Source organism: Telopea speciosissima, chromosome 9 (assembly GCF_018873765.1).
Source record: "Telopea speciosissima isolate NSW1024214 ecotype Mountain lineage chromosome 9, Tspe_v1, whole genome shotgun sequence".
In the NCBI taxonomy this organism is placed as follows: domain Eukaryota; kingdom Viridiplantae; phylum Streptophyta; class Magnoliopsida; order Proteales; family Proteaceae; genus Telopea; species Telopea speciosissima.
The window spans coordinates 58849444-58868339 of NC_057924.1; the positions used below are offsets into that span (position 1 = coordinate 58849444).

At 39.5% G+C, this 18896-nt stretch overlaps 1 protein-coding gene across 4 annotated transcripts in view; it reads right to left on the reverse strand.

Annotated features, from left to right (window-relative positions):
• Positions 1-18896, reverse strand: part of LOC122639954 (molybdenum cofactor sulfurase) — a 127705-nt gene that overhangs the window by 61597 nt on the left and 47212 nt on the right. For all 4 annotated transcript variants that reach the window (XM_043833014.1, XM_043833015.1, XM_043833012.1 and 1 more), the window contains 2 exons: positions 18697-18774; positions 18472-18573 (listed from right to left, as the gene is read on the reverse strand). In XM_043833014.1, the coding sequence (XP_043688949.1) occupies positions 18472-18573; positions 18697-18774 (180 nt within the window). The remainder of the gene's footprint in view (positions 1-18471; positions 18574-18696; positions 18775-18896) is intronic.

Consider the following 18896-nt stretch of genomic DNA (forward strand, 5'->3'; position numbering starts at 1 on the left):
TTTTTTAGTTTAAAGTTTAAACTAAAGGCTACATTTGACTTTATTTTTTATTCGTTACTTTGTTTCAATTTGTTATTATATCTTTGAGTACTTATACAATGTGTATTTAACTATTTATACATTAGGGTCCGACTATATACTGTCAATCAAGGGTGCAAACCCAGAACACCACTCTGAGTTCACTTTTTTGCAATATGAAGGTTTAAATGTGTTTATTCAGCTTAAATAAGGGTGTACATGAAGTATCAGGCCTTAATATGGCCAAAAACCCACCGAGATGGACTACCGAAAAAATACCATATTTCGGCGAAATTTCAGATATCTCGACCAGCCCGAGATACCGATATATCGCAAGATCTTGAACTATGCTTTTGATAACCGTTTTTCTATTTCCCAAAATCCATAGAGATTGCCCAAGATTAAAAATAAATAAATAACAAAAAAACAAAAACAAATAAATTGAGCTTCTAAAATCAAAGTCAAATCTCCATTAATTTTAATGTAGAAATACATTAAGAAATCACCACAACTTATACTATTGGTAGCCATTTTTTACAAAGTAGTGTCTACCATAAAAGGCCCTTGACAGAGAACCTAATGGAAATGGATTCTAATTGGCAGAAGTCTGGTTGGAAGGGCTGTCAAGGGCAACCTGAAAATAAATTCTTATAGAATCAGACCAGCCTGTGGATTTATCGGATAGTCGAATAAGAGAAGGGCTGAATTTAAACAAGGAATAACTGCGACAGGGTATTTAAAAAAAAAAAAAAGATCAAGGGTGGTCCTGTTAGAGTTTGTGTAATAAGGGTACTTTAGGAACTAGATTGTTGTCTAGTTGCCTTATATTGTAATTTTTCCTTTTTTTACCTTTGACCTCCCTAGGGAGGGATGTGTAATTTCCATGAAATGTTTAAAGAAACATTATAGTGGAGAGGAACCGATCTCTCTCCTACGGTTCTCTCATCTCTTCTTCTTTGTTCTTCCTTCCTCTCTTCTTCTCTGCTCGACCCTTCTTAGCTCCTACTTCCTTGTCTCTTGTTTGAGTCAACTCATTCTTGATTTCTAACTGGTCCCCCCCCCCCCAACTGCCCAAAAAAAGGAAGAAGAAAAGGAGAGAGGAAACAGCTGTAGGGTTTCATAATTGAAAGATCATAGGGAACACGGATCACTGGTCGAACAGAATTAAACATATAAATGTAATGGTTTCAATCTCAAGTAAGGGCTTCTCTGAAATTTCAGAAGGAAGAGTCTAGTCTAGTCAGTTGAGGAGTAAAAATAAGAGATAACTGCCTACCATAGTTGTGAAGGCGTCACCTAAGCAGGCGCCTTGGCGTCCAAGCGCCTTGACAAATAGGGTTGCCAAAGTCCCTTGCCTCCAGGCCCCCTTCAACATCTTGGGTCGCCTAGATGCCGTGTGATGGAGATTTGAAGACCTACATCTGTAGGAACGATAAGAAGTCCAAACAGCTTGCTGTTTAGTTTAGCTTGCTATTTTAGTTCTGTTAGAAAATCAAAGAAGAACTAACCCAGAATCTATGAAGAAGAGTAGAGTAAGAGAGAAAGAGAGAGTTGCGTGAGAGAGGAGAGAGGCAAAATCGGTGAGATTAAAATCTCACCTCTTGATCATATATATCTCTTAGGAATACAACTTAGAATAGGAAACTAAATCAGACTTAAGATAGAAACTCAATCCTACTAAATAGGAAACTAACCTATCAAGAACCAACTAATAAAGAAACAAATCTCTAAAAGGGAATACGCAAGATGTAAAACTAAGTATGCATGACACATATGTACCCCCACAGCACATATGGTCATGTACCCCCTACAATATGGAATTGGTAAACTTTAACATTCCCCCTCAAGCTGGAGCAAACTCCAGCTTGGACAAACAAGGTCACACCACAAGCCTCCAAATATGAAACAGCACCACGAACAGCAGTAACAGAACTTGACGGAGAAAATTTCATCCAGATAACGCATTAGAAAAACATAAGAGACATCAACAGCACTAACCAATATAAGTCTTCAAGAAATAGAAACCCAAATCATGTCAACAATATCCACCGAGTAGACAAGAGTACTTGCAGCAATAGAAAACAACGTTCTGTTGAAGAAGTCCAATCAGCAACAATTAACAAAATAAGTGGCAGCGACCATCAGTCGCATGCCAAAACACCGTAGCAGCAACATCAACAACAAGAGTGTTTTGGCTTACACTCAAAACAAGTGGTTTTCATAGGAGGCTCACCATATAAACCTCAATATAAAAAAACCTCAACAGGGCACAAAACCCCACACAAGGGTCACAAGGGCAGAAAGCCTCAATATCAAAACCCACGATTGTAGCATAAGGTTACTACCATAGCTGTCACGTCGTCACGGCGATCCAAGTCAGTGGAGGGGTGTCATGTCGATATATTGACATGTCGCCCACCATGGCGATCATATCGACCATGTTTTATTTTTTATTTTCTCTATTTTTAATGTCATTTAGTATGCTATAATATATACGCTATAACATCAAAACTTAACATGAAAGTGTACTGCTAATCTACTATGGTTTAATTCATGAAAGTGTAATATCCATTAGTGTATATGAAATCATGGATTATCAAATAACTGATAGCAATAGTCTTGCTGATAATAAAGTTGAAAAATCATGAGTTGAGATACGATTCATATGAAAGTGACTACAAAAATAACAAAACAAAAAAACAATTACAAGAACGTAATTTATATTGAGTGAATAATGCTAATAAACAACTGATCTATTTTTTTTTTTTTTTTAAATTGCTGATGTGAATATGTGATTGTGTATTAGTCAATAGTGTATTAGTGTTTTCTGTTTGACCTTTTTTAATTTTTTTTTATGTTAAGGAAAAACCATTAAAATAAAAAATGGTAAAAAAAAATTATTGTTAAAAAATTAAGTTTTATAATTTGAAACAATCATGTTGCCCGATATGGCCATATGTCGTGGTATGAAGTCCATAGCGGCGCCATGGCAACGACATGGAGGCCATATCGGTCGATATTCTTACATCATCCATATCGGTGGTTGATATGCCCACTTTTCCAGCAATATGACGCCATGGTGTCGATATGGCGACGCCATGACAACTATGGTTACTACGCCCACTAGTAATGTGTAGCATAAGGTTGCTACGGCCCACTGGTAATGTGTAGCATAAGGTTGCTACGGCCCACTGGTAATATGTAGCATAAGGTTGCTACGGCCCACTGGTAATATGTAGCATAAGGTTGCTACGGCCCACTGGTAATGTGTAGCATAAGGTTGCTACGGCCCACTGGTAATATGTAGCATGCCAGAAATAACCATCTTCATAAGATGCAGAGGACACGAGCAGGCAATAATAATTTCCAAATAAGAATAATAAGTCGGCTAATAAACTCTAAATATGTTGATGATACGAGCTGATGACTTGAGTACGAGCAGATTAAGAATCTCCGATTAATAATGGTCTCCAATCAAGCAACAATAAGAATCACCATCCATTAGCTCCAATCTCCCCCTCACGTGTAACATTACACGTGGACGTGGACAAACAAAGCATCAACTAATGTCGAAGAGGATCGGACCAGTCCAACCATGAACTTGGACAGACTTGAATATAACCAATGTGAGCTAATAGATGTTTCGCAAATAACCAGAATTTTTCAAGCGGCCATTGGTAAATAAGAAAGTAACGGGACATGAAAGGAATTATAACTTATGGATTGGGGACATAAAGGCATTAGAGACAAAGATAGGGGGAGCATTGGAAATTAAAGAGATAAAATAGGGAAATCAAGTAATGGGAGTAACATAAGGCCAAAGAGTAAACTAGGAAACAAAACAAATTTATGGGACATGAGGGAACAAGAGATAAAAGAAAGGGTATTTATGGTAACTAAAAAAAGGGGAAACTAAAAAAACAAACAAAGCAATTAAATAACATGACTGTCTTCAACCATGGACAGTCACGCAACCACCAGGAAGAATGGGGCGGTAACTACTCATCCGAGAACCAAGGGAAACCAGGGGACCAGTCCAAACAGAATACGGGAAAACCTGGAAGAAGCATAAAAGCAGCAAATCAAGAAGAAGCAAATGATCCCATGCAACCAGAAATCAATAACCATACAACCACCAGTAACCGTCAACAGAGCCGAGAAACAACAACAGGGTTTCCAATTGAAACCATCAGCAAATCAATACTGTCGTCAGCAAATAGATAGAAGCAAAATCAAATTTATGGGTTCTTCAGATTCAAATTGAGAACAACAGCTTCAATCGACTCCAGCAAACGACAGCAACAATCAAATGATAGCTCTGAAAAAGAAATCGGAGATCTTCCTCACTACAAAACAAAAAAAAAAGAAACCAAGTAAAAATAGGGCAAGTCCTGAACTCCAGCCCCTCGATCAACGGCAAATCGAGAAAAAAGAGGTTGCACCTTCAACGAAAGCAGGTTTTTCGGTAGCAACTACAGCCCAAAAACGAGGTTCTTCAGCAATCGATTAATAAATTAATATTTAGTATGTGTTAGAATGATCGGGATCCCAGAGGATCTCGGTATTAGCGCTAGCGCTAATACCGAGATGGATCCTTCTAGGGGTCTTTTTGTCTTTTGTCTATTTCTTGTGGGTTACTCTTGTTATTACTATTTAAAGAAGTGGAATAGGGAGTTCTAACCTATCAGTTCAACTCCCAAGGGTTACAGCCTACGTTATTCTCTCCTCTCTCTTCTCTCTTTACTTCTTCTCTTTTCTCTTCATTGTTTTACATGGCATCAGGCTAGATCCTTAGGGCTGTTACATCGCTCTAATATCTTGTTCTTGTTCTCTTTTCATATTTCTTCACTTTATTATTGAGGTGATTGACCTCTGATTGTTTTGCGGCTTCCTTTCGTATTTGTTTGAAGGGGGTGCAGCATCGTATGCTGCTTTATGGGATTTTCAAGAGACTAGTTCATGTTTCGTATTGAGAACTACTCTTCTCTCTTTCGCGTAGTCATTGGTGATCAGTATATGGATTGATAATTGCGACTTCATGTCAGGAATGAACTTTTAGTTGGTTGGAGATTTATATCGATCAGCTTTGGATCGATTTTCTGGACAGAGTGTGTGCTTCATATCAATCAGCCTTGGATCGATTTTCTGGATCAGATTGATATCGATTTTTGGGGCTGCATACTTCAATATTTTCTGGGCAGAATAGTTCACTGTTTCTGGGCAGACTGACTCAATTTTCTTTGACAGCCTTTGTGGGCAGATTTTTTGGATCGATTTTGTGGTGATTATTTTCTGAATCTCTTTCAATGGATGATAACAAGCAAGTGGTGGCAGAAGTGATGTCTTCTTCTTCACATCGTATTGTGGAAAAGAAATTAGAAGGTGCTAGCAACTTTCAACAGTGGAAGCACATAGTTACGTTAGATGGACTGGTCGTGATCAGCTGAAGCACTTAACAGAGACAAAGCCGGCTGATGATACATCATGGGATGTCATGGATGCACGCATTTTAGGACAGCTTTTGAATTGTATGGACCACCAGATAGTTGATTTGGTCACCTATATCCATACTGTGAAGGAATTGTGGGAGTACCTGAATGTGCTGTATTCAGGTGTGAATAATCTGTCCCGTATTTATGAACTGTCGGAGGATTTTTATCCAGCTGATCAGAAGGGTCGCCAATTGACCCAATATTGTGCTGATTATAAGATGTATGAAGAGTTGAATGCGATACTCCCTATCAATTATGATGTAAATCAGATGCAGACCCAGCGGGAGCCACTCACAGTTATGGGTTTTTTGGCAGTCTTGGAAACGAGTATGATTCAATTCGCTCCAATATTTTAGGAAGTGATAAGGTGCCCTCCCTTGCCGATACATTCTCTCGGGTTCTTCGTGTTTCTCGTGAGAAGTCTCATGATCCCACACCAGTCACAAATGACAGTTCAGCCCTGGCAGCTTCTGGCCGTGGAAATGGAGTTGGCCGTGGTCGTGGAAGTGGTAATGTTCCAAGGAAAGCTCCTAGTTCTCTATTTGTTGAGGGTGGTCCTGTAAGGACGTGTCACCACTATGGCAAACCGGGTCATATTCAGCACTTTTGTTGGAAGCTTCATGGCAAGCCTTCGCAACAACAGTTTGCCAACTTTGCAACTAGTACAGAGTCTTCTGCTGCACCATCTGAGGAAAAGGTGGTAACTATGTCTGCTGAGGATTATACAAGGTTCACTCAGTTTCAGATTTCTTAGCCTACGTCTTCCTCCAGTGCTACTTTTGTCAAGACAAGTAATGCCACTGCGTGTCTCTCTTCTTCTCGTCCCTGAATCATTGATTCAGGTGCATCTGATCATATGTCTGGATTATCAGGTAATTTTTCGTCTCTTTGTTTTTCTGAGTCTAGTGTTATATTAGCCACGGGTTCTTGTGTTTTTTAGGATCTTACGTCGAAGAAGACGATTGGTAGGGGGCATGAACAAGGGGGGTTGTATTTTCTTGAGGACTCTCCTTCAGTTGCATGCTCCGGAATTTTATCTCCTCGTGAAGTTCATTGCCGGTTGGGACATCCATCGTTATAGAGCTTGAAGAAGCTTGATTCTCGTTTTTCAATCTCTTTCTAGTCTAGATTGTGAGTCGTGTCAGTTTGGGAAGTTCCACCACGTGAGTTATTCCCCTCGAGTCAATAAACGGTCTGCTCACCTTTTTGATTTAGTTCACTCCGATGTGTGGGGTCCTTGTCCTATTGCGTCTAAGTTAGGATTTCAGTATTTTGTTATTTTGGTTGATGACCATTCTAGGGTCACTTGGCTTTATCTAATGAAAAATCGTTCAGAATTGTTTTCTATTTTCTGTGCATTTGTTACTGAAATTCAAACTCAATTCAATAAGAGCATTCGTATTTTACGCAGTGACAATGCAAAAGAGTATTTTTCAGCACCCTTTAATTCTTTTATGGTTGGTCGTGGTACGATTCACCAGTCTTCCTGTTTAGACACTCCACAACAAAATGGAGTAGCTGAACGGAAGAATAGACATTTGATGGAAGTCACTCATTCCATTCTCTTTGAACTGAAGGTACCACAGATTTTTTGGGCTGATGCTTTTCTTACTGCATGCTTTTTCATTAATCGCATGCCCTCTTCTGTTTTAAAGGGTGGGACTCCTTATTCTTTACTTTTCCTGTCTGCCCAATTGTTTGAGTTACCTCCCCGTATTTTTGGGTGTGTTTGTTTTGTCATGACCATCGTCTTGGGTTATCTAAGTTAGAACCAAGGTCCTTGAAATGCATTTTCCTTGGTTATTCGCACACTCAAAAAAGATATAGGTGTTTTTGTCCTTTGCAAAAATATTTTATCACCGCCGATGTTTCCTTCTTTGAGTCCATGCCTTGTAATAATTCTTCATTTTTTTCGTCTGAGTTAGATAATGGTTTTCCTCTTTCTGTTGTGGAACGGATCTCTCCACAGGTTCCACGGGCTGCATCTCTACCATCACAAACTGTTCCTCCGCTTCGATTCACTATTGTTTGTTGTCCTTGTGTTGATACAGCTACCCCGGCGCCTTCGGTACCTACCACGTCAACTTCGGCTATCGTCCACGCCTTATTTAGATACTTTTTCTCCTGTTGCCAAGCTTGCTTCTGTGCGTGTTTTGATCTCTCTTGCAACATCTCATCACTGGCCTCTATATCAATTGGATGTGAAGAATGCCTTCCTTCATGGTGATTTATATGAGGAGGTATATATGGAGCAACCTATAGGGTTTGTTGCTCAGAGGGAGTCTGGTTTGGTGTATAAGTTGAAGAAGTCACTATATGGGTTGAAGCAGTCTCCTCGGTGCTGGTTTGGTAAGATTACTAGTGTTGTTCTTCAATTTGGTTTGTTGCGATGTGATAGTGATCATTCGGTGTTCTATCATCTCTCCAAGACGGGTAGGATATTTTTGATTGTGTATGTGGATGACATAGTCATCACCAGAGATGATGTTGAAGGCACATTTGCAAGAACAGTTTGAAACCAAGGACCTCGGAAAATTGAAATATTTCTTGGGTATTGAGGTTTCTCAGTCGAGCAAAGGTATTTCTCTTTCACAGCACAAATATGTTTTAGACTTACTCACAAAGACTGGAATGTTAGGTTCTAAGCCTTTGGATACTCCTATGGATCCTTGTGAAGCTTGTGGCTGATAAGGGTGGTATGTTGAATGAACCTGAAAAGTATCGTAGGCTGGTTGGGAAGCTAAATTATTTGACAGTCACATGACCTGACATTGCTTTTCCAGTTAGTGTTGTGAGTCAGTTTCTGTCCTCTCCCAGGACATCTCATTGGGATGTTGTCATTCGGATTTTGCGTTATCTGAAGAAGGCTCCAGACCGTGGTCTTTTGTACTCTGATCATGGGCATGGGCGTATTAAAGGGTTTTCTGATGCAGATTGGGATGGGTCTCCTGTTGATAGGAGGTCGACTACTGGATATTGTACTTTTGTGGATGGGAATCTTGTCTCATGGAAGAGCAAGAAACAGACAGTAGTGGCAAGGTCCAATGCCGAGTCAGAGTATCAGGTAATGGCTCATATTACTTGTGAGTTGAAGTGGTTAAAGCAACTCTTGACTGAGCTTGGTTTGTTTTTTTTTTTTTTTTTTTTTTTTATTTATTTATTTATTTATTAACCCGAATATTCTCTGGGACCCAAGGCAGCCCCTAGAATTTTATTAATTTCCAAAAAGAATCAACGAATACACAGAGGGGACATTCCGCCTTACCCCAGGCCCTGCTAATAAACCCTCACAGCGACTGAGCTTGGTTTTGTTAATATTATTCCTATGCATTTATGGTGTGACAACCAAGCAGCTGTCCATATTGCTTCCAATCCAGTGTTTCATGAAAGGACGAAGCACATTGAAGTTGAATGTCACTTCGTTCGCGAGAAGCTACAACAAGGGCTCATTTCTCCACAGCATGTTCGCACAGGAGAACAGTTGGCAAATGTTTTTACTAAAGCTTTAGGGAGTGGGAGGATTGATTATATTTGTAACAAGCTGGGCATGATTAACATCTATGCAGCTTGAGGGGGAGTGTTAGAATTATCGGGATCCCAGAGGATCTCGGTATTAATGCTAGCGTTAATACCCAGATGGATCCTTCTGGGGGTCTTTTTGTCTTTTGTCTATTTCTTGTGGGTTACTCTTGTTATTGCTATTTAATGAACTGGAATAGGGAGTTCTAACCCATCGGTTGAACTCCCAAGGGTTACAGACTACGTTATTCTCTCCTCTCTCTTCTCTCTTTACTTCTTCTCTTTTCTGCATATTGTTTTACAGTATGCAACTCATCTCAGCGGAAGAGCAGAAATCAGATTCGAAATTTGATGTAGTGTTTTCATAATCGAATAAATCTTCAACAGAGATATTCAAACATCAACGAAGGAACCAGTATTATACGAAACCCTAGTTCTCCTTTTATGAACTAGGGCTGCCTTCTTTAACCCAGAAACTTAATCGACTCTCAAAACTGCAAATCAGGTACTGGTTAAAGTTACAGCTCTGATACCATGTTACAAAATCAAAGAACAACTAACCCAGAATCTATGAAGAAGAGTAGAGCAAGAGAGAAAGAGAGAGTTGCATGAGAGAGGAGAGAGAGGCAAAATCAGTGAGATTAAACTCTCACCTCTTGATCATATATATCTCTTAGGAATACAACTTAGAATAGGAAACTAAATCAGACTTAAGATAGAAACCCAATCCTACTAAATAGGAAACTAACTTATCTAGAACCAACTAAAGGTAAAAGGTTATAAAGGGAAATTACAATACAAGGCAACTAGTTAACAAGCTAGTTCCTAAAGTACCCTTACTACACAAACTCTAACAGCCCGGGTGGATCGTGTTGGCTCTTCTCTACGTATTCTACTACTGTTCCACTGCCCTAGAATTCTGATATCAAGTTTTTACCATTAACAAGTAAGTCTGAAACTGAAAACCTGAATCTCTTCTTCTTCACTTCTAGAAGACCCTAGAAGACCATATACAAGGTGATTTTCGCAAGATTTCTGCCCAGCCCTACCCAGCAGTTGGAATGCATTCAAATTTTGATCGAATGTTCAACAACCCTAATCATGAATCACTTCAAGTTTGAGGGCATTCTAGCCAGCCAATTCCCTTATTTTTTTTGTTTTTCCATTTTTACCCCAAGTCCCACTTCCACTCTGTTTAAGTTAAAAGTTAAAGAATGTACAAGAACAAGGAGAAGGATGAAAGTAGAAGGTTGGAGAAGAAGAGAGAAGATGGTGGAATGTTGTGTGTTAGAAAATGATCTCTACCACACCTATTTTATTTCACTAATAAGACGTAAATAATTACATACACCTCCTTAGGGAGGTACAAGGTAAAAAAGAGAAAATACAATATAAGACAACTAGACAACAAACTAGTTCCTAAAGTACCCTTATTGCATAAACTCTAACACTCCCCCTCAAGTTGGAGAATAAATGTCATACATTCCCAGCTTGCATAATAGGGTATTGAACTGGTGAGATGTGAGTCCTTTGGTGAAGATGTCCGTCAATTGATCATCTGTCTTCACGAAAGGAGTGCAAATGCAGCCAATGTCTATCTTCTGCTTGATGAAGTGCCAGTCCACTTTGATGTTCTTTGCTCCGTCATGTTGCACGAGAGTGTCAGCAATACTAATAGCTGCCTTGTTATCACAATAGAGCCTCATAGGTCCTTTAGTATCAAACCCTAACTCCTGGATCAATCGTCTCAACCATATGAGTTCACAAACTCCATGAGCCATTGCCCTAAATTCAGCCTCTGCACTGGATCTAGCTACAATAGGCCATTTTTTGCTTCTCCATGTGACCAAATTACCACCTACAAATGTGCAATAGCTAAGAGTAAACCGTCTGTCTAAGATCCAGCCCAATCAGCATTTGTGAAACCTTCTATTTTGAAGTGGTTGTGTCTGACATATAATAGTCCTTTCCCTAGAGAGGATATGAAGTATCTGAGAATGCGGTATACAGCATCCAAGTGCCCAATCTTGGGGGCATGCATAAACTAGCTCACCACTCCCACTGCATAAGAAATATCTGGGCGAGTCATAAACAGATGGATAAGCTTCTCCACTAGCCTCTAGTACGTCCCTGCATCAATAAAAGAGGGACCACAATCTTCTCCTAGCTTCTGATTATGCTCAATAGGAGAACTTCATCTTTTGCAGCCCAACATCCCTATCTCTTTCATCAAATCTAGAACAAACCTCCTTTAACATATGATGATTCCCTTTTGGACCTTGACACTTCAATTCCCCATAAATACTTCAAGGGACCCATATATTTGATTTCAAACTACTGAGCCAGATAGGTCTTCAACCTAGCTATCTCAGCCCTGTCATCTTCAATCACTACAATGTGATCAACATAGACAATTAGGGCTATAATGGTGCCATTACCTCTCCTAGTAAACAAAGTGTGGTCAACTTGACTCTGGGAATACTCATTCTTCAGGAAAGCCTACCTGAACCACTCAAACCATGTCTTTGGGGACTGTTTGAGACCATATAGTGCCTTCTTAAGAAGACACACTTTCCCTTCAGCTGAAGGAAGCTAGAAGTCGAGGGGGAGTTTGCATGTACACTTCCTCTTGCAAGTCACTATGGAGGAAGGCATTCTTCACATCTAACTGATATAATGGCCAATCTCTATTGGCCGCCAAAGACAAGAGAACCCTTATAGAATTGTGCTTATCCACAGGAGCAAATGTCTCCTGATATTCAATCTTATACACTTGATTGTACCCTTGGCCATCAACCTTGCCTTATACCTCTCAACCACACCATCTGACCGATACTTGATTGGGTAGACCCACCTACATTCAACTGGAACTTTTCCCCTAGGAAGATCTACATATTTCCAAGTACCAATCTCTTTAAGATCCATCATTTCCTCAAACATGGCTTGCTTCCACTTTGGGTTAGACATAGTCTTAGTGACATTCTTGGGAGTGGAAACAGAAGAGAGGGCAACAATAAAAGCAACATTTGTAGGAGAGAGAGAACAGGAAACAAACTGGGTTATAGGATTGGTGCAAACTCTCTTTCCCTTTCTAACAGCAATAGGAAGATCTAAATCAGAAGGAAGAGAATGGATGTCATCCGACTGAGGAGGATGTATCTCAAGATGTGGATCCAAAGAGGACTCTTGGAAGGTCTTCTTTTTCTTTTTTCTCTTGTACACAATTGGCTCCTTCTCATTACCAGAATCACCACCTGACTGATTACCAATATCAACCACATCTACTTCTTTGTGTTTCCCAATGTCAAGCATAAAAGGAGAAACATGTAGGGGCGAAAGGGAATATCATCAACAGCTTTTTCACTCCACTACTCTCCCCCTGAAGAGGATGCTGATGTGGTGCAAAGAAGGGTATGGATTCAAGGAAGGTGACATCTTTGGAGAGGAGATGCCGACAGGAAGAAGGATGGTAGGACTTGTAGACTTTGGTAGTACAGGAATACCCAAGAAAGAGGCATTTGAGAGCCTTTGGGTCAAGTTTAGTCCGAGAGGATTTGTTAACATGAACATAACAAACACACCCAAAGTCCTTGGGAGGAAGAGAGAGAGCAAAAACCTGAGGAGTCAAGGTTTCCAAAGGAGATTTGGAACTACTAAGTTTTGTAGGCATGACGATGATGAGAAAAGAAGCACCAAGAAGAGTAGACCAAAATGTTTTAGGAACATGCAACTTGCATGATAAATAAAAGACTCCGAGTGACTCCAATAAATGACGATTTTTCCTCTCAGATACCCCATTCTGTTGGGGTGTACCAACACAAGCTAGCAAATGGATAATATCATTATCAGTAAAGAAGTTTTGTACGCCACCAAATATGTACTCCCCCCCCCCCCCCATTTTATAAAAACGAATAATTTTGATTTTAGTTTCAAATTGAGTAAAAATCATTTGATAAAATTTTTTGAATGTATCACAGACATCACTCTAATGTTTCATTAGAATAGCCAAGTAGTGTGGGAATAATCATCAATAAATGAAACAAAGTAGTGATAGCCAAATAAAGAGGTAGCAGGAGAGGGTCCGCAAAAATCAGTATGCACAATATGAAAAGGAACAGTAGATCTATTACCATGACTTACCCTGGCTGTTCAATAGATCTAAAGTTTTCATAAATCTTATAGGCGATTCATTTGGAATTTTAGTGCACTCATGGCACCCATAACTGAGTGTACTATGCAGAGTAAGGGCAACAAGTTTGAATGGACAGCCACAGCAACAAAAGCCTTTCACCTTATCAAGAAAATGATGACAGAGGGCTCCGATATTACGCTTACCAGACCGTGTATTTGAGGTGGCGACTTATACCTCATATTGGTCTTGGAGGTGTATTGATGTTGTAGTTCAAAATCTCGCCAAAATTTCGGAAATTTCTGATATTTCGACCAAGCCGAAACAAGATGCTATGTCGAAATGAAAAAAAAATATACAATATTTTGGGAATTTCGGGAATCTAGTACATTTTGTCTAAAAAATGCATCGTTTCGTCGAAATTTCGGTCATTTCATTTCAGCATTTTACACCCCGAAATGGCGAAGCAAAACTTATAGAAAAAATACAATATTTCACCGAAATTTTAGTATATCGAAAATTTCAATCTGGCCAAAATGGCCTTCCGAGACGAGATTTAATACCATGGTTGATGCAAGGTGGGCACCCTATCGGTTTCTATAGTGAAAAAAAGTTAATGAAGCCAAGCGATGTTATTCAACTGATCTTGAGCTCTATGTTGTCGTCCAAGTGTTACGTTACTAGAGAAACCATCTCATTGGTAAAAGAGTTCATTCTTTACACTAATCATGAAGCACAAGCACCTTCACTTACAGAAGTCGATTAGCAACCGGCAAGCAAAGTGGGTTTCTTACTTACAGGAATTTGTGTTCGCCAGTCACCATGAAGTACAAGGCTAGAAAGGATAATATGATGGCTGATGGCTGATGCCTTGAGCTGAAAGTACTTACTTTAAATTTTATATTTGGTATTTCATTTACTTAAGATATATTCATAAATAAGCAAATACCCCCCTATTTGAATCCAATAAAAATAGTTAAAAAATCAAATTCCAAATGGATAGAAAGTCAACCCCCCCAATTCAAAAACAAAAACTGGATTTTTGACGGTAAATAAAAGTTTCAACTTTCTAATGCTAGGGTTTTTCTCAAATCTAAAAATTCTATAAATCTAAATATAGTAAAACATTTCTAAAAACCAAAAGTGCGGTAAATATTCATTTGTTTTGATATCTAAAGAAATATTTTCATTCAGAGCGATTTTGACAACATTCGTGCATACCAAATAAGGTTTGACCGGAACATAACTTCTTCAATATAAATCAAATTTAAGCAATTTTGGATTTGTTGGAAAGCCGGTTTTGTGCCCTACCTAATACTAAAAATCTCATGTAAAAATAAAATCCTCTGACTAGTCAAACTTCTTAGAGAACAAGAATATTTCTCTAAATCAAGAACAATTTAATTACTTATAGACAAGATCATATTTTCCAAGAACAGTATAAACCAAATGTATATTTGATTGTTTCAAACTTCCAATAGCTTGCGTCTTCAGTTTTGTTGTCTTCTAGTTCTATGTTGACTTTTGATGACTTGATGTGGCTTAACATAGATTTTTGATGACTTGATGTGACCTAATGTGGCTTAATGTTGATTTTTGATGATATAAGGTATATGTTGTAGCATACCAAATAATGTTAGAAAAAGGGGAAATAAAAATTAACAATTGGGGGCCCCTTGGTCGCCTAGGCAACACCTAGGAGGGCGCCTTGTTGCCTAAGCGCTTAGACATCCCTCCAACGCCTTGAGTCGCTTTGCCACCTTGACAACTATGGTTGCAGCAGGGTGGACAGCACCATAAATACGCCATTCATGATGGATACTTGTTCTTAGGGATGCGACTTTGTATTCCAAACTCCTCCCTACACCATCACATCATACAGGAGATACATGGAGGAGGTTTTGGGGGTCACTTCAGCAAAGATAAAACCATTTTACATGTTACAGATTGTTATTATTGGCCACACATCACAAAGGATGTTGATCATGTAATCAAGAAGTGCCGAGTTTGTCAGTTGGCCAAGGGAACCAAGCAGAACACAAGTCTCTATTCACCACTACCAATTTTCCTCATGTACTGTGGGATGATATCAGTATGGATTTTATTCTTGGTCTGCTTCCTACTAGAGAACGGTATAATTCTATCATGGTTGTACTAGACCGTTTTTCAAAGATGGCTCACTTTCTCCCATGTCGTAAGATATTCGATGCCACTACTATTGTAAGTTTGTTCTTCAAAGAAGTTGTGCGCTTACATGGGCTGCCAAGCACTATTGTTTCTGATCAAGACGTCAAGTTCATGAGCTACATTTGGAAGACTTTATGGTTGAAAATTAACGCCAAGCTACAGTTTTCTACTGCTTTCCATCCATAGATTGATGGACAGATGAAAGTAGTAAACAAGAGTTTGGGAAATCTGTTGAGGTGTTTAGTCAGGGCTCATGAGAAGACATGGCCTTCTATTCTTGACATTGCTGAGTTTGACTACAACAGTTCCATGAACAGGACAACGGGACATACTCCTTTCCATATCTTGCTTGGAATTATGCTGATGAGCATTGAAGCTGACGAGTTTTTGCACCACATAACAGAGGTGCTTGCTGACGTTCAACAATACATTGCTCTCAGCAATAATCTTTACAATGCTATAGCTGATCGTCATCAACGTTATGTGGAATTTAAACCTGGAGATATGGTTCTGGTTCATGTCAACCCTGAGAGACACCAACCGGATTTCCATACCAAGCTCCATCCCAAGAAGATATGGGTCTGTACAAGGTGCTGAAAAATATTGGAATGTCTTCAACGTGGCTGATCTACATCTCTGAGTGGGACATCACTCAAACGATGGTGATTCTGCACAAATGCTAAGGCTGCCCCAACTCAAGCCTCCTACTCATGACATTATTGAAGAAGTTTTGGATGACATGTACAAGACCACTCGCCATGGAAGCAGCTATCATGCCTTCCTTGTCAAATGGAAAGGTCGTCCATGCCTTGACAGCACTTGGATTCATGTCGATGACTCCCTGGTTTATATGACTGTTACATGTCCTTTAACCATCCGTCGGAGATGAATGTTTTCAAGCCGGGGACAGCTGATGCAGATTTGAAGACCTACATCCTTAGGAAGAAGAAGTCCAAACAGCTTGCTGTTTCAGTTCCCATACATAACCTATTTTTAGTCTTTTGTTTTAAATTGAACCAGGTCCAAGTTAGTCCAACTTCGGTTCAATTTAAGTGATTTAATTTATTTACTTTTTACCAATGTAAGTTGAGTCCACTCCTTTCCACGCATAAGAGAAGAAGTGTTTTGTTAGGTTAAGCTCAGCTAGGTGGACTTTTAGTCCCCTAGTGTATTAAGGAGTATTTGGCCCTTAGGCCTTTAAGTAAAGAAATCGTGGAGGCTCTCTTTTACCTCACACGCATTTTAGAAAGTAAAAAAAATCTGCAGCTCTGCAACTTGTCTTCCTCGCGAAGAAAACCTTGTGTTTGATCAGGGTTTGAAGGAATCGGTGTTTGATCCGATTGACACCTTGCGGTAGGAAGCCCGGGTGGATCGTGTTGGCTCTTCTCTATGTCTTCTACTACTGTTCTACTGCCTGCGACTCTGGGACTTCTGTCACATTCCAGCAGTGCAGCTTGCCTACAGGCGGCTTACAGGTTATTCTTCGGGAGGACAAGGCGGGTCTGCCGGTTCTCAGGAAGTAGGGCTTGTTTTGCTCTATCGTTTCGGGATTGGTATTCTGCTTGAGCGGCCGTGTGTGGGCAGCTCCTTGGGTTGGGGTAAGGTGGAATGTCCCCCCCGTGTTTGCTCCTATTCTTTTGCTGGTTTTAATAAAATGCTAGGGGCCGGCCCGGGTCCCAGGAAATATTCGGGTAAAAAAAAAAGTCTGAAACTGAAAACCTGCATCTCTTCCTCTTCCCTTCTAGAAGATTATATACAAGGTGATTTTTGCAAGATTTCTGCCCAGCCCTATCCAGACGTTGGAATGCATTCAAACTTTTATCGAATGTTCCACAACCCTAATCATGAATATGATTCAAGTTTGAGGGCATTCTGACAAGCCAATTCCCTTATTTTTTAGTTTTTCCCACTTTTACCCCTAGTCCCACTTCCACTCTGTTTAACCCTCATAACTTGTTGCCGATTCTGTTTCTATCCTATTTGCTTGCTGAATCAGGTAATTACATCCCAGAAATCAGTGACTTTAACCTCCTTTTATTTTCCCTAATCTCCAATACCTTAATACCCAAATACCCCCACCCTTAACCTAATTCCTATTCAATTTGTTAACCCTAAATTGAACAATCCTTTGATTAAAGATTCTGGTTTGGTTTCTAGTTTGAGTAATTCAAATCTAGGACTATATTACCGTGACAACTGACAACTATACTGGCTCCAATCTGCAAACTCGAATAGTATATTGGATTGTTGGGAAGCATTTTCCCAACTGCAAAGAACAGATACTAATAGGTGAAAGAAGAGAGGAAAGACTGAATTGCACAAAATAGAATAACCAATATAGAAGAGTCAAGGATAGCCATCTCAGGAGGACAAGGAATCAGAGAGAACTGATTAGTGTTTGTGAAATTGAACAATATCTTTGATCTGATTATTTGGAAGTGTAGCCATCTGCAAACAACAGCTATTAGTAGGGGAAAGAAAAAGAGAAAAGCCTGAATTTGTGCATAACAGAATAAGCCTAATGCTCAAAAAAATCACAGTTAATTCATGATTGAACAAATCCTCAAACCAGCAGCTGTACAACAATATTTCACATAAAACAATTTTAAAAAGAAGAATTAATTGTTCGATCACTTGACCTGGAAGGTTGGACCACCAGGCCATAGGGAGTAGCAGTAAACATCCCTCTTGGAATTTTTTTAAAGGAGAAATGACAGGGAAGGGGTTTGAATGTGGACCTCACACATAAATTCAAATGCCTTAAACACCAGGAAAAATCTTGCTTCTTGTAAAGAACCGCTATTATATATAGAATTATGAAGCAAATACTGTACTAATCAGTAAAACAGACTAGGGTTGAACCATTGAATTGGCCCACCAACTGCCAGGCCAGAGTGGTCTGACAACCAGGCTGCTTTAAAAACATTGTGATACATAAAGGACCCGAGCGTGCATAGCATCATTATGCATGTGTATGCAATGTGTATGTGGCTCTGTTTATTCATGTAATTAGAAAAGTAATGAATGGAGGTGCGTGCCTGTGCAAGGCAGTCAGCTCCTCTACATTAGCATCATCATGAGAGAGAGAGAGAGAGAGAGTATTGGACAGCATCACAACTACAATACCTTCACATCTTCATATGTTGACATATAACCAAAGGATATCCTAACAGCTCCAGTTGGTTTTCCATGAAAGATATCATTATCATCCCAGCAAACATGCCCAGCCTAATCAGAAAGTATTACAACAAATAAGATTGACAATATAAGCATAGTCACATTAATGCAACAAAATCCTATCTCAGCAGCACACACTAGGACAGTGGCAAAAGTTGGAACAAGAATAAGTACCTCCATGTTGGCCAGAATATCCATATGAGATAATCCAACATATTTTGCACATGCACCTGGGTTGCAAAAGCATCCTGTCTACAGAAAAATAACAGCCACTGTCAGGTATCCATTGAGAGAATAATGGAGGCTTTTGATTATTTTCTTCTCTCTAGTTCTCTCAGATCAGTGATTGTCATTAATGCATCATATATTGCCAA